This window comes from Podospora bellae-mahoneyi, chromosome 2 (genome assembly GCF_035222275.1).
Source record: "Podospora bellae-mahoneyi strain CBS 112042 chromosome 2, whole genome shotgun sequence".
NCBI classification, from domain to species: domain Eukaryota; kingdom Fungi; phylum Ascomycota; class Sordariomycetes; order Sordariales; family Podosporaceae; genus Podospora; species Podospora bellae-mahoneyi.
Genome location: NC_085881.1, coordinates 1977903 through 1992915, shown reverse-complemented (window position 1 = coordinate 1992915; position 15013 = coordinate 1977903). Strand labels below are relative to the sequence as shown.

General features: G+C 51.9%; 4 protein-coding genes across 4 annotated transcripts; 2 read left to right on the top strand and 2 right to left on the bottom strand.

Moving 5' to 3' along the window:
- The first annotated feature begins 1192 nt into the window (after positions 1–1192).
- Positions 1193–5217, top strand: GRR1 (SCF ubiquitin ligase complex subunit). Its single transcript, XM_062876186.1, has 4 exons — positions 1193–2645; positions 2722–3450; positions 3513–3624; positions 3677–5217. Exons 1-4 carry the CDS (start codon positions 1764–1766, stop codon positions 4258–4260), a joined length of 2307 nt encoding a protein of 768 aa, XP_062734761.1. The 5' UTR covers positions 1193–1763; the 3' UTR covers positions 4261–5217.
- Positions 5218–5576: 359 nt separating this feature from the next.
- Positions 5577–10600, top strand: QC761_204620 (uncharacterized protein). The gene is made up of 9 exons (XM_062876185.1): positions 5577–6242; positions 6401–6938; positions 6993–7063; positions 7130–7669; positions 7727–7997; positions 8051–8291; positions 8345–8757; positions 8812–10098; positions 10163–10600. Exons 2-9 carry the CDS (start codon positions 6739–6741, stop codon positions 10461–10463), a joined length of 3324 nt encoding a protein of 1107 aa, XP_062734760.1. The 5' UTR covers positions 5577–6242; positions 6401–6738; the 3' UTR covers positions 10464–10600.
- Positions 10601–12270: 1670 nt separating this feature from the next.
- QC761_204610 (uncharacterized protein) lies at positions 12271–12807 on the bottom strand (the record flags this gene model as incomplete). Its single annotated transcript, XM_062876184.1, has 1 exon — positions 12271–12807. One exon carries the CDS (start codon positions 12805–12807, stop codon positions 12271–12273), a length of 537 nt encoding a protein of 178 aa, XP_062734759.1.
- A 456-nt stretch (positions 12808–13263) lies between these two features.
- QC761_204600 (uncharacterized protein) lies at positions 13264–14794 on the bottom strand. The gene is made up of 3 exons (XM_062876183.1): positions 14299–14794; positions 13595–14250; positions 13264–13536 (listed from the first exon to the last, which is right to left on the bottom strand). The coding sequence occupies exons 1-3, from the start codon at positions 14490–14492 to the stop codon at positions 13361–13363; spliced, it is 1026 nt and encodes a 341-aa protein (XP_062734758.1). The 5' UTR covers positions 14493–14794; the 3' UTR covers positions 13264–13360.
- Between the last annotated feature and the right edge of the window lie 219 nt (positions 14795–15013).

Genomic DNA, 15013 nt, shown 5'->3' with positions numbered 1-15013 from the left:
GCCCTGTGCTACGAGGGAAGCTTCCCGCCTATGGGATGTTGCCCTGCAGCTGAAGGATGAGGTCACACATATCATTGCACGTGGCGTCCCATGTTTCTCAGCAAACCACATCATTTGGACGAGGGGCGCCAACTATCTTTAGGATTTTGACATACTGACTGTTTGCTTTGACTGGTTACTGTAGCCGAATGCTTAAGCGCCCATGCGCACGTCATGAACAAATAGACGTGCATGCTGGGAATCCGTGATGTTGCGGTGCTGTGTTTCTCAAGTTGAAGGGAATGCCATGCGGCGGGCCTAAATGACTTGGCCGCGCGTAGTGTCTCTCTGAAAACCGATTTCGAGGTGGCATCTCAGACAGCCTGACCACCTTAAGATACCCGACTACCCGAAAGCTATCGCGTCCTTCCATGGCCCAGAGATTGGGTTACTGGCTAGCTCCCGAGATCCCGATGAGGTAGATCCGGTGGTGGCGTTGGAGGTTGCCCAGCTGGAGTCTTCGTATAACTCTTGCTATCATTTTGCCGATATTCGCAGCCCAGCTTTCCTTCCATGGAAGCTCCCTCGTCGAAGATGTACGCCCTCCTGGGAATCTGCCGCTTTCCCCGTGACTCTACGCACGAGACGCCGCTGGAAGGTTTGCCACAGCCGTGTCCATGATCTATTCGACATTGGCGTGGCTAGCATGGTCATTGGAACGAGTTGGACAGGACCTGCCACCTCAGCTATTTTCTATGGTACCCAAGCACACAGGCGGCGAATTGAGGTTGTTGTCTCAGGTGCCGCATCTGGTACTTCATTCACTGCATCAGGCCTGCAGGTGGGACGTTAGTACTGACACTACCACCTGTCGCTTGATGAATGCTCCATACTGCCATCGATCAGCTTTCTAGTAATCATCACAAAGTTACTTGGCGTAGCATGGAATTTCAGATGGAAATCGAGGTTTGATTTTGAACAATAAAGAAACCACCGCAAGTGCCCATCAAGTGTGACCTCTGGGCAGCCGATAACCCCACCCTAAGGTCGGTAGGTTGCGCCCCATGTAGGTAGGTTGCGCCCCATGTAGGTAGGTTGCCTTGTTCACACACTCCCTCGAGCAGCCCGTCCGCAGCAGGGCAACTGTTGAATGTGTGAGTGGAAGTCCTAAAGTGACAGCAATGGGAAATGGGAATAGAGAAGGCATGAAGCACTACATCTTTGTCAGACTTTGCTTCCCAAGTGTCAAGTTTGTCAGAAAGCCCACCTTCTTAGGTAAAAACTCTTGGGTGGCATTTCACAATAGCGACTGGCTTCAGGCCTTTCCCTCTTTATTGTCTCCTATCACGGCATCCTTCCCTGCCACCGTCATCGCCCACGCTGTCATTCAAACTCACCTTCCTGTAGAACCACGCCCCCCCTCTATTATCTCACCACCTCCTCCTGTCGACCCAGACAACCCCTCCATCTCAAATATCGAACACCTGTTGCGCTGCCTCCTAGGTCTTCTTGTTTTTCCATCACCCACAGATAGCTGGAGGTATCTATCTTTGTCGCCCTCAACCGCCTGAGATTCCGACCATCATTTGGACCCACAGACCAAGGCTATTTTGGGCCGGGTCCCCTCATCACAGCCTGGGCCCCCTGCTGACAATTGACGGCTGGCAGCGCACCAACAAGCACTCCACATTTACGGTCGGGTCGCCTCCCCTCAGTGACAGTCACCGTCCTTCCCTCTGCTTAACTTCCCACCGAACCCGCCCTTTGCGCCGCGGGAGTCGACAATGACTTTAGCAGCCATGAGACAGCGCGCGTCCCTCGATATCATCGCCGACAGAGGCGCAATCATTTCCAACCACGCCCCGAGCAGCACCGTCGCCGAGCCAGCAGCAGCAGCACCAGCACCCGACCAGCTCACCCGACAACAACAACAGTCCGCCCAGCCTGAACTCATCGACCTTGCCGTTGACGCACAAGACGATGCCCGCTCCACTTCATCCAGCAGCTCGCCAGCGCCCGGCGGTGACAATGAGGAATCCGATTTCTTCCTCGGCGCAAATGATTCACAGTCCTCTCTCGGCGTACCAAATCTCCAGGACATGCAGGTCAACGATGAGGACTGCCTTCCGCCCATCAACCGGCTGCCAAACGAGATCTTGATCGCCATCTTTGCCAAGCTCAACAGTCTATCTGATGTCTTCCACGTCATGTTGACATGTAGGAGATGGGCTCGCAATGCGGTTGACATTTTGTGGCATCGTCCATCGTGCACGACATGGGACAAGCACGTTCAGATTTGCAACACTCTCAGCTCAGAGGCTCCGGCCTTTCCCTACAGGGAGTTCATCAAGCGCCTCAACCTTGCGTGTCTGCACGACACCGTCAGTGATGGCAGTGTTGTTCCTCTTGCCTCGTGCACCCGTGTCGAACGCCTCACCCTCACAAACTGCGGCAAGATTACCGACACTGGCCTCATCCCATTGATCACTAACAATGATCACTTGTTGGCACTTGATGTTTCCAACGACAGCCAAATTACGGAGGCTTCAATTTATGCTATTGCCCAGTACTGCAAGCGACTCCAGGGTCTCAACATCAGTGGATGCCACAAGGTCTCTCCAGAGAGCATGATTACTCTTGCCGAGAACTGCAGGTTTTTGAAGAGGGTGAGTTTGCAAGCCTCGACGTATTTGCTTTCATATTGTACTCTGTGTCTAGATATGCTAACTGGTCGTCTCATAGCTCAAATTGAATGACTGCCAACAACTGACCAACCAAGCCGTCCTTGCCTTTGCCGAGCACTGTCCCAACATTCTCGAGATTGATCTCCACCAATGCAAGTTGATTGGCAACGAGCCTGTTACAGCACTTATTGAGAAGGGACAGGCTCTCCGTGAACTTCGACTGGCCAACTGCGAGATGATTGACGACAGTGCTTTCTTATCGTTGCCGAACAGGACGTTTGAGAACCTGCGCATCCTGGATCTGACATCTTGTGACAACTTGACGGATCGGGCCGTGCAAAAGATTATTGAAGTCGCGCCTCGACTCCGGAACCTGGTCTTTGCCAAGTGCCGCCAGCTCACAGACGAAGCTCTGTATGCCATTGCTGGTCTGGGGAAGAACCTGCATTTCCTCCATTTGGGTCATTGCCACCAGATCACGGACGAGGCCGTTAAGAAGCTTGTTGCCGAGTGCAATCGCATTCGCTATATTGATCTTGGTTGCTGCACCCACCTGACGGACGACTCGGTGATGAAGCTGGCCACCTTGCCCAAGTTGAAGAGAATTGGTCTCGTCAAATGTGCCCAGATCACAGATGCAAGTGTTATCGCTCTTGCGAATGCCAACAGGCGAGCACGCTTACGAAAGGACGCGCATGGAAATGTCATCCCCAACGAGTATGTCAGCATGAGCCACAGCAGCTTGGAACGCGTTCATCTGAGCTACTGCACAAATCTTACTTTGAAGGTATTTATTTAACAGCTTTTTTCGCCGTTGCAGGTCTGGATTTTGCTGACTAAGATACGTAGGGAATCTTGCGGCTGCTTAAGTGCTGTCCGCGACTCACCCATCTCAGTCTCACAGGCGTGGCTGCCTTCTTGAGAGATGACTTGGAGGTATTTTCTCGTGAGCCTCCTCAAGGTAAGCTTTTCGCTCTGTCAATGCACATCGGTGGCTAACACGGTTATTATAGGGTTTACCCAACACCAACGCGATGTCTTTTGCGTGTTCTCAGGTCAAGGCGTTGTCAACCTCCGCAAATATCTGAACCAGGAGCAGACATTTGCCGACCTTGGACTTGGAGAATCAGCCGGCGGTGTTAACGGGGCTGGCCGAGACACTCCAACCGGCGAGGTCATTCAGGCCAACAATGGCGATGCCGACGAGACGGAGGTCGATGTCGTGGACGACGACCCGGAGGATGACGATATGGCCGATGCTGCTCCACCTAACCCAACCCATCAACAACCACCGCCTCCCCCGCCGCTCGCTCCAACAGTTCATCCTTTTAACTATGTAGGGGGCCACCCGCCTTACCTACCCCAGTCGGTTCCGTTACAAAACGGTCACATGGCACCCCAACATCCTTCAACCCTTCACCACGGCCTATCAATAGACCACGACGTTGTGACATTGTCTGCTCAACAAGCTCAAGTTGCTGGACCGAGCCCCTCGCCATCCACTGACTCTCCTGGCCAAGTTATGGGCACGACGATAGTTAATCCGCCAGCGAGAATGGACCGCGACGGACCTGGTAACCCTCAAGATTCGGCTTAGGAGACCTTGTCTGGAGGAAGCACGCCACACCGCGTTCGCAGCTCTTCTGCAGGAGACACGCCACGGGACGACCGCGGGACTTCTGAAGCAATCACGCTACGCCGAAGTCGCAGCGTACGGGCCATTGCGTTGACGCCGTCTAAGCGAAGGAGAATTGCGGTGGCTTGAAAGCTGCCTTTTGGTTAGGGTTGAACTCTGTCCCGCAGAGATCAGAAGTACTTTACATCATCGCCTTTTCGGCAAGGTTTCGGATCAGAAATGCGACATTGATACCCAGCACAGTGGTTTTGGTCTGCTGTTATGGCCGTTTTACTATTGGAACGTAGCTTTACCTACGGCCCAATCATTTGCCTTTTTTGTTCCCGTGAAAGCTCCCTATACAGGACTCACGAAGTCACGGCTTCTGCGGGTTAGGCTTGTTTGGAGGATGGGCAAAGAACGTTGGGGGATTATACACAGTGATTTTTTTTGCTTTTATTTCTTACTGTTTGGGGGTGGTCAACAACATTGACCTCTTGGTACGGGACGGGGGTTATATTGCATCTTTGTCGGATCAAGGAATCGAGGGCGCCACCATTCTTGTCGCAAATTGATGATCAGTGGCAGGGAAAACATACGCGCTGTGTTGGGTGATGCGGTCTTGGGATGGAAGGTATAACCCTATGGACATATATTTTTTTTTTTGTTTTTATTTTTTTCTCGCTCATTTTGCGCTTCTCGGCGTCGCGAGGGTATTTCCTACTACTGGGCCATCAGGTGGGATTGGGGACAGTCAAGAGCAATGGGAACAGTCCACCACACAAACAACATAGATGTAAGCTAGGCAGCTTTGAAGAATTGACTTGTTGGAATACTTTTTTGGTATGAGGGAACGTGATTCTGATTGGAAGGTGGTTGGTTCGTTGGTTGGATGGTTGGTTGCTGAGGGGATTTGCTGGTGGTGCCAAGACAGTGTGTCAACACCCTAGAAAGGGGGGTGTTGAAGCGACAATATTCACACAAATTTTTATTGGGTAGGTAGTTAAGTGCGGAGTGATGAGATTGGGTTGACCACCTTTGTCTGAGGGCGGCTTGCTGTCTGTGTTATATACGAGCTGACTCACTCGTTGGCCATGTCGATTCCAGCCCCATACAAACCTAATAGATTTCCCCGGGAGGCCTCCCCGTTCTCATGGTGTCTTGCTCACTTGATGGCAGCGTTAGGGATGCCCCATGGAGAAATCCCGTTGTGGCACGACACGACATGGTAATATTTTATCCAAAAGTGCTTTGTCTCTTTTTCTCTCTCAGGGTTAGTGAGGGTGGCAGTGCTTGCCCGTCTGACTGGAGCTATACCAGCTCGTAGCTAGCCCCTCTTCCGAGCGGCAAGGGCACCCACCTCACAGCCGATGGCAACCATGTGGAGAGAGGGGCTCTAGATTCGTTTGACTACATGGGGAGAACCGGTCTCCTTTGTGGGTGTCGGTGGGAAAAGGGAAAGGGGGGCTGTGTTGGAAGCTACGACAGGAGAGAAGCAAGCTAAAAGGGGATGTTGGCCCAAGCTCCTTGCATTCATTGAGCGGTGGACAGCTCGGGTTGTTTTCTCCGCCTTCCGGGTGCCGGTGGAAAAGCTTGATTCGACAGTGAGGGGAGGTTCCTGATATCAGGGCTGGGATGGGTGCTGAGCTGGATGGGTATGAGTGATTTTCTGGTGGTGGTTAGGGGGATACTGAGGCAAGGTACTTAGGTAGGGGACTTGGGGTACATATTACCTTGGTTGGTTGGGTGGTAGCTCTTTCCACCCGACACGAGGAGTATCGCTCCTTCCGGCATCGCGAAAGCTTGAGGTAAGTGCTAGGTGCTTCGTCACACCTTCCTCCTCCCAAATGCGAGAGGCGGTGGTCTCGACCGACTTTCATCGCCGTGGCAATGCATTTCACGCATCATGGGATTCAGAATGGGGTTGAGGGGTTTTGTGGTGTTTCGTGTTACGTATTTCTCTGGCATGGATCCCTCACTGTCTACTGCAGAACTCAAGTGCCACGTCCGGATCATTGACGCCGTGGTGTAGGTAGCTAAGGAGGTTGGTGGGATTCCTTTGGCGCAGTCACCTGTCTTGTTTCAGTCTCCAACGAGATGCATACTGACCAGTCCTTAAAAGAGCACTCATTGTCATGGCTATTTTGAGATTGGTGCGTTGGATGCCGCGGCAGAGCATGTGCCCTTGTTGTGATATCCCGGGAGAGGGCTTGCCTCTATCGAGGAATAATCTCCAGGACCAGCAATGGCACAATGAAGGGCCGCGGCGCGGGAAGGGGAGGTACTGTACGTACTTGGGCAGTGCCTCCTCGGAGTGGTTCTCATAAGAAGCTGGTACGCCCTTTGTCCAGTCCGGTGTTATCAGTCTCACTTCTCCTACCTGTTCCCTCCTCCTTCTGCACTGTCTTGACTCTATCCAGTTACACCAGTCTTACTCATATTATCCCCGATTGACTCGTAATGGGTAAACCGGAAGACAAATCTCGCATTCGATGGCAGGATAACGACGTTGAGGCCGGTCGGTCTGCGAGCCGACCGGTTCAAGGTCCTGGGCTTGAGCGTACTCGCTCTCATGGCTCCATGTCAATTCGGAGTGTTCATTCGAATACCGGTGGTGGTGTTGATCCCTCTGCGGCGCTGCCTATTCAGTACCGGACTGTGTAAGTCTTCAGCAGGCTTGTGTGTGATCAACGTCTACTAACACTCTTGACCAGCTCCATCGACATTGATGATTACAACCGCAAGGCTGAAGTGGCCAACAAGCTCTCAAAGGCTACTGCGACAGGTACTTTGTTTTCTCTTGGTCACATTTGCGGTTCGGGAAGGCTGACGATATGTCTGATGATGACAGGCCTTGCCGACCTCGAATGGCACACCCTTCCCATTGCTGACGTTGTCAATCGCTGGACCACCTCCCTCGACCAAGGCCTCTCTCAAGACCAAATCAAGCGCCGCCTCACTGAATATGGCAAAAATACGCCCTCTCCCCCGGAGACCCACCACTTCCAACAAATCATGGGCTACTTCTTTAAGGGCTTCGGTTCTGTCCTCCTCGTCGGTTCCATCCTCGTCTTCGTTGCTTGGAAGCCCCTGGGACAACCCCCGGCCCAGGCCAACTTGGCCTTGGCTATCGTCTTGCTTGCTGTGTTCTTCATTCAGGCCGCCTTCAACATGTGGCAGGACTGGTCGTCGTCTCGGGTCATGGCTTCCATCAAGAATATGATTCCTGAGGAGTGTCTTTTGATTCGGGAAGGCGTTCAGGTTTCGGCCATGGCTGCTGATATTGTCCCTGGAGATGTGTTGCTGGTCAAGGCGGGGAATAAGTTGCCGGCGGATGTGAGGTTTGTGCAGGTGTCGAGTGATGCTAAGTTTGATCGGTCGATCCTTACTGGTGAGTCTGCCAATTTGGCGAGAGGAGTGTGAGGTGTTGCTGATTGTCGCTATGCAGGTGAATCGGTCCCTCTTGCTGCCACTGTTGATGCTACGGATAAGAACTACCTTGAGACCAAGAACATTGGTCTGCAGGGCACCCATTGCTCGTTTGGTACTTGCACTGGAGTTGTTGTCGCCACTGGCAACAAGACGGTGTTTGGACGGATTGCCAAGTTGACCAATGAGCCTAAGAAGGGGATGACGCCTCTTGAGAGGGAGGTTCTCAACTTTGTCTATGTCATATGTTCCATCATGGTGGTTATGATCATTGCGGTTGTTGTTATTTGGTACGAACCTACATGGCTTGTTCACTTGACGGCACACTGACACTGTTTGATAGGGCCGCCTGGCTGAGGACTACGTATCCAGACTGGATCAGCGTCCCTAATCTGATCGTTGCTTGTGTGTCGGTTGCTGTGGCTTTCATTCCTGAAGGTTTGCCAGTAGCGTTGACGGCCAGTCTGACGATCAGTGCGAATATGATGCGGAAGAACAAGGTCTTGTGCAAGTCGTTGAAGACTGTTGAGACGCTTGGGTCTGTGTCTGTCATTTGTTCGGACAAGACTGGGACACTGACAGAAGTAAGTTGCGTGCTCATCATTTCGGCGCAATTGTACTTACCCAAAATCTGCAGAACAAAATGGTGGTCACAGACTGTGCCCTTGGTGGCAAGGAAATGACTGTGGATGGCATCCTCGATGTTGCCATCGCCGAGCGACTTACCGACGGTGACATGGCGAGCAACTCCATTGACCAGCTGCGCAGCGTTGCTGGGCTTTGCAACGCTGGAGAGTTTGACGCTGCCACGAGGAGCCTGCCCATTAGTGAAAGAAAGATTCACGGTGACGCTACTGACCAAGCCATTCTGCGGTTTGCAGAAGGCTTGGGTCCTGTGTCTGAGCTCAAGCGCTGTTGGGCTACGAAGTTCAACCTCGCCTTCAACAGCAAGAACAAGTTCATGATTCGCGTTCTGGGATACACCCATCCTGATGGGCTGAGCTTGGCTTTACCCACTGGAACGGCGTCTGTCTTTGAGCCTGGCGATATGTAAGTCTTCCTATCACAACCTCCCAGTACCCACTCGCTGACATTTTGTGACAGGCTCTTGACTATCAAGGGAGCTCCAGAGATATTGATGGACCGTTGTACCAACTTTACTGGTAGTTCGGGCGTTGCCATGACCTTGACTCCTGAAGTTAGAGAGAAGTTCAACCGCATCAAGAATGATTGGTCTGCACAAGGGCGTCGGGTATTGCTTTTGGCCCACAAAGCACTCTCCAGGCGCTCCTTTAAGTCGTCTCCCTCTTCCTCGGCTGCCTTTGAGGCAGAGACTCTGGAGGAAGCCAAATCTGGACTCACGCTCGTGGGCCTGGTCGCTATTGTTGACCCTCCCCGGCCTGAGATCCCAGAGGTGGTCAAGATTCTTCGGACGGCTGGCATTCGCATGTTTATGGTCACTGGAGACTTTGCCTTGACGGCCCAAGCTATCGCTAGAGAGTGCGGCATCATCACCAACCCAGACAGCGTTGTCGCCAACGTCACCGCTCTGTCCCGGGAGCCCACCGAAACCAAAAATCACAGGGATCACACTCCGTCTGAAGAAGGCGACGAGGGGCTCTCAAAGTCCATCGTGCTGACCGGCCCGGATCTCATCACCCTCAACAGCACCCAATGGGACGCTCTCGTCTCCTCCTACAACGAAGTCGTCTTTGCCCGAACAACCCCCGAGCAAAAACTGCGAATCGTCCGTGAGCTCCAGGACCGCGGTCACGTCGTGGGCATGACAGGCGACGGCGTTAACGACGCCCCCGCCCTCCGCGCAGCAGACATTGGCATTGCCATCGGCGGCGGGAGCGACATTGCCATTGAGGCCGCTGACATGGTCCTTCTCGAGTCCTTCTCCAGCGTGGTCGAAGCGGTCCGCTTTGGTCGGGTGCTGTTTGACAACCTCAAGAAAACCATCGCGTACCTCCTCCCCGCTGGAAGTTTTGCTGAGTTCTGGCCCATCATGACAAACGTCGCTTTTGGGCTGCCGCAGATTTTGAGCTCGTTTTTGATGATCATTATTTGCTGTTTTACGGATTGTCTGGCTGCTACCGCGCTGGCGTATGAAGCTCCCGAGGCGGATGTTTTGAAGAGGCCTCCGAGACGGGTCGGGGTGGATAGATTGGTTGATTGGAGGTTGATTGTGCAGAGTTATGGGTTTGTGGGTGTGATTGAGACGGTGGTGGCCTTTGCGATGGCGTATTGGTTTTTGGAGAGGGAGGGGGTCAAATTTGGGGATTTGTGGTTTGGGTTTGGGAGGGTGCCGGGGGGTATGTCGGGAGAGGAGGTTGTAGCGAGGTTGAATGTGGCTAGTTCGGTGTACTTTGTGACGTTGGTTGTGGTGTAAGTTCCCCTTTTGTTCCCTGATGTGATATGAGGTATGTGTGGCTGATGAGAGAGGGTATAGGCAATGGTTCAATTTGTTGGCGGTTAGGACGAGAAGGTTGAGTATTTTTCAGCATCCGCCGTTGTTTAACAAGGAGACGAGGAACTACTACTTGTTTCCGGCGGTGTTGTTTTCGTTGGTGATGGCGTTTTTTTGGTTGTATATTCCGAGTTTGCAGAGTGTTTTGGGGACGGCGGAGGTGCCGGTGGAGTACTGGTTCTTGCCAATGTGTTTTGGGTTGGGCATTTTGTTGTTGGATGAGGGGAGGAAGTGCATGGTGAGGAGGTATCCTGGGGGGTTTTGGGGGAGGGTAGCTTGGTGAGATGTTATGACGGCGAGGGGAACTAGGGAGGGGATTTTGATGGGACATATGTAGCCGATTCTGATGAGAGTGAATTTTCTTTTTCACATGAATGAAAGAGTGGGTGGTGAAATAAAATATCGAGGCTTTGTTTCCTACCACGATTTGCGGTTCTTTGCATCGCTGGACCACCCGTCATTCTTCAACATCACAGACCAATATGTCTTTCGACACAAATCCGAGACTGGCCGAATTGGACTGGGAGAATGTAACCTCGTCCCACCAAACATGGTAGCTACCACCCAAATTCCCCATTCTTTCTGCAAGCCGGGCGCAAAAGATCTGCTTTTCTCTTCCTTGGCCTCGTCCCCACCCTCGATCTCATCTTCGTACCTCGTCCTCATCTTCATTATCGTGCTCAAAACCAGGCGGTATACCCCAATTGCTATCATCAAAAGAATACCTCCCATCCTCTCCGGTGAAATGACCATCCCAATCCATATCATAAATGGCATAAACGCCATCGATGTGTCCTTGTTGACCGATCCGAACAACGAGGCAAAGACCTGTTTCCCGCCAGTGGAATCTTTCAGCGGCAGCACCATCTTCAACACCATCTTCAGCACCATCTTCAGTCACCGGCCTAGTAACAGAGTTCTTATCAAAATTCTAACAACTTTAAGTGAGGAGGGTGTGGTACATACCAATTGCCTTGACCATCCTTGGTCCACTCAAGTCTGCCCAACTGGAGAAAGTAAGCTCTTCATTCCCCTCAGTTCTTGACAGCGCGAATATGCTCCTCAGTATGCAACGTCCTATCCCATACCTCCTCGGTACCCAGGCCCCAGCTAGTTGGATTCAATCGTTAAAGGAAACCACGGGCGCAACGGCTAGCAGGTACCCACGGGCGGATCTCCCTGTTTAAAGCTGGTATAATAGTGTAAAGACAGGACCAGGTCAATAGATTGGCGGAATCTATTACCGTAACATGTTCCTCGCGGGTTGTTCTCGGTTCTGCTAGCCGAGCAGCGTCGTCTTGGTCGATGACGAACTGGCAGAAACGTTTGCGTACATTGAGGTCGGGGAAGCAGTTGCAGATGGTGTTCTGGTCGATGCCCTCGCCATGTCCTAGGCGGGAGTGCGCTTCTTCGAATGTTGGGTGGCTCATTATGCGTGGTTCGAAGGATGTGGAGAATTGAATGTGGATATTATATGTAGAGAGTGGGTGCGGTCGCGGAGAGCAAAAGAAGAATGGCGGAATGAAGCTAGGTAGGTAGATAAAGAGCGGGACTAAATTTTCAAGTCTGGTAACTGACCCTTACACCCCACTTCGAGCTCTTTCACGGGCCTCTTCTGATGATTTGCGATGGTTTCTGCTTCATCCGTTTGGCATCAACCCCTCCATATTTTGAGAAGGCACCGTACCAGCACTTCCATGGTGGCAGGCATGAGCGTAGGTTTGGCTTTAGGGACTCCGATTGGGAACCACCACCAGCAAAGTTGTTAAACTTTAGGCGGGGCTTATCTTCTCTGTAACGTAGATTCAGGGTCTTGAATGATAAAAGAAACGCCTTCGACTATATTTCGAAGACCGTTCAACTATTTCAAAGACATAAATGACCTTATCTTGAAAGGCATATGAGCCATCTTTAAGGTTTATTGGCTAGCTTATCCTTAAGTGCCACAAGTATACATTCAACATCCATAAACTATTCTTAGAGTCATGCTAGCTTGCATGTTCATCCCCAGCGGCTGCCTCTATCATTTTGTCAGCCATGTAAACTGTCTATAAGTCTATGTCTTCAGGGTTGCCCCTCGCCCCAATACCCTACTCGGACCCATTCCCTTCAACCGTCCCCTCCCTCTTTTCCTCTTTTATCTCACTCTTCCCCTGCCCAAACAATAGAAACTTGGTATGACTCCCCATAGCCACCACAACCCCCTTCTTCCCCTCTCCATTTGTCACCCCCCTCCTAATCTCAAACCCCGTAAACCCCAAGTTCTTCCCCGCCCTGCCCACCCAAGCCTCAATCTCCAACGTATCCCCCACCTTGGCCGTCGAGCAATAACTAACATGCATATCCGTGCTCACGCCCGTCTTTTGCAGCCCCGTCTCGGCAGCAATCGCCATACCCCCGGCCCAGTCACACAGCGTCCCGCTTACTGCCCCGTGGAGGATGTTTTTGGAGTTAGTGTGGATGGGTGTGACGTCTAGGTGGGCGATGATGCGCCCCTTTGTGGCGGCGACGAGGCGGATGTCGGAGAGGAGGTGGTTGTAGATGGACGAGTTGGGGCGGATAAAGTCCCAGGTTGATTGGACGTGGGAGAGGGTGGAGGGGTCGGAGGGGTGGGTGTAGGTCGACATTTTGAGGGGTGGTGGTGTTTGTAAGGTTTGGGGTGGTTTAAGTGAATTTGTGAGAGACGGTGGGACCGGCGGTGAGGTTGAGGAGAGAGCTGGAGCGCCGAGGAGGTGGGTGGAGTTGTGGCTCCGGGAATTGCGGCTTTGGACACGTTGAAAATCGGTTCGAGGCTTCGAACTAGTAGGAAGCGGCGTTCAAAGTTGAAATTTACAGTGTTCAAAGTCTGAATTCCATCTAACGAACTTCCCTGTCCATTACCTATTATTTGAATTCTATCATCTTAGTTTTAAATGTTGCCACTCGATCCCAGGAATTAACAGCCAGCCAGTATGACGACCTTACCGTACTATTCGTGTATCGTGAGGTGAACAGAGATAGTTAGGCAATATGGGTAATCGAAGGCGGTTTAACCCTTTTTCATCACATTTCGGTCTATTTTATTTGTCCATAACCTGACAGTGTGAGCCAGCCTTTGGTTTGGCTTTTCCTTCTTATTCTTTATTTTGAATTCTGTGCTCCCACACAAGTCATCAATTGCCTGACAAACTTGGAAGCAGCTCAGAACAAGGCAATGGCGTTGGGTGGTGAAGCCACCAGTCCAGGATGATTCAGCGGTGCGCTTGTCAGCAAAAAGCTGTACTTCCCCTTCTTCTTGGCATACTCTCCCAGCGCCTTCAAATCCCAAAGCTCACCAATGGGTGTTCCAAAATAGTTCAAAAACCACTTGTGCAGCACTGTTCTCTGTCAGCAAACCCATTTGTTTTGTGTTCAAAAAGCTGGCAAAGAACTCACCCAAATCCGACACAGCACCAACCTCCCTATTCTCCTTCAACGGCGGCAGCGCCTCAAAAGCATGCGCATCCGAAGCAACAGCCGCAATCCTCTTATTCCAGAACCACTTCGCCGTCTCAGTCGTGCCATGCACGCCGGAAAGCGACATTGTAGCCATCTTGGCAAACCCTTCCGGAGTTGGATTCTCCAAAAACTCTGTATACCCCGTCCGAACAATCAGGACATCCCCTGGCTTGATCTCCACCCCTTGATGCTTCGCCACCGCTTCGATCTCCTCAACGGTGATCCTATGACCATCGAGGGGGTCATACGTCTTGTCAGTGATCTCATCAATATAGCGCTTAAAGTCAATCAAGACGCCACGGGCAACGAGGCAGCCCTTGGCGGGGGAGTGCCAGTGATCAATAGTGGGCATTTCGTTGCCCTCAGTGGTGGTTGTTTGAAGGAGCTCAATAGAGGGCTTGAACCCGTTGTAGGTCTCGCCCGAGGGGAGGACACAGTGGCAGAGGGAGTCCCATTGGGAGGAGAATTGGGTGTTGATTTCGAGCTCGTCGTCAAAGCCATCGATTTCCATCCCTACCTCGCGGAGGGAAACGGGTTTGTGGACAGGGGCTTTGCGGCCGGGCAAGGGGAACTTGATGCCGTTTAGGGGCCAGCTTTGGGGTTGTTAGTGCCTATTTTGCGTGGAGAATCCGCACACATACTTGAGAGAGATGGAAATGCCATCTGTGACTTCTTTGGCAGCAGCAGCTACGATTTCAGGAGTGACAAAGTTCAGTGTACCGTAGTGGTCTTTCTTTCCGTCCTTGTCGAAGACTCCCCAGGCGCAGCCCTGAGGGTGTCCATCGACTGCAGGGAGGTCATCAAAGTTTGGGACGGAGCTTGGGTCGGTAGGCATGTTGGTGGCTTTTTAGTTGTTGGTTATTATTGGTGTATTGTTTATGCAGGTCGACCTGTTCGATAACAAGACAAGAGGGGTCATGATGGTGAAGGGGGGAAGGTTAAGCAAGTTATATGTATGTGTCATGTTGGCATTGCTCCACACGAGTCTAGTTCCATCGCTTGATGCGGTTGGCACCTTGGGGACTTTGGTTCTCTGCTGAGCTGTTGGTGATCTGTTAACTTCCCTGGGAACCAATAGTTTAGCCTAATGCATTACGCAACTTGTAGAAACCCTTGTAGGGAGTTTGACCTTATTAGATCCTGTGTGCCTTCGGGGGATTCGATGGCTGAGACTGTCGATATCTGCAATTTTGACCCCTCACTCTCCTCTTGGTGTCTGACGATTGGACAAGAGTCATCAAACTACCTACGGAGTACACAAATAATGATGGAGTATGTACACGGCCCATCCACCCCGCACTGTGACCTGTGCGTTTATCGACATGGGGCTCGTGTAAGAACCTTGTCTGTAACCCT

Coding starts and splice junctions, on each gene's coding strand:
- GRR1 (XM_062876186.1), top strand. CDS start 1,764: ATGACTTTAGCAGCCATGAGACAGCGCGCGTCCCTCGATATCATCGCC. Junction 2,646..2,721: donor ACTGCAGGTTTTTGAAGAGG/GTGAGTTTGCAA, acceptor GTCGTCTCATAG/CTCAAATTGAATGACTGCCA. Junction 3,625..3,676: donor TTCTCGTGAGCCTCCTCAAG/GTAAGCTTTTCG, acceptor CGGTTATTATAG/GGTTTACCCAACACCAACGC.
- QC761_204620 (XM_062876185.1), top strand. CDS start 6,739: ATGGGTAAACCGGAAGACAAATCTCGCATTCGATGGCAGGATAACGAC. Junction 8,758..8,811: donor GTCTTTGAGCCTGGCGATAT/GTAAGTCTTCCT, acceptor ATTTTGTGACAG/GCTCTTGACTATCAAGGGAG. Junction 10,099..10,162: donor TTTGTGACGTTGGTTGTGGT/GTAAGTTCCCCT, acceptor GAGAGGGTATAG/GCAATGGTTCAATTTGTTGG.
- QC761_204600 (XM_062876183.1), bottom strand. CDS start 14,492: ATGCCTACCGACCCAAGCTCCGTCCCAAACTTTGATGACCTCCCTGCA. Junction 14,251..14,298: donor GGCATTTCCATCTCTCTCAA/GTATGTGTGCGG, acceptor ACAACCCCAAAG/CTGGCCCCTAAACGGCATCA. Junction 13,537..13,594: donor TGGTGCTGTGTCGGATTTGG/GTGAGTTCTTTG, acceptor GACAGAGAACAG/TGCTGCACAAGTGGTTTTTG.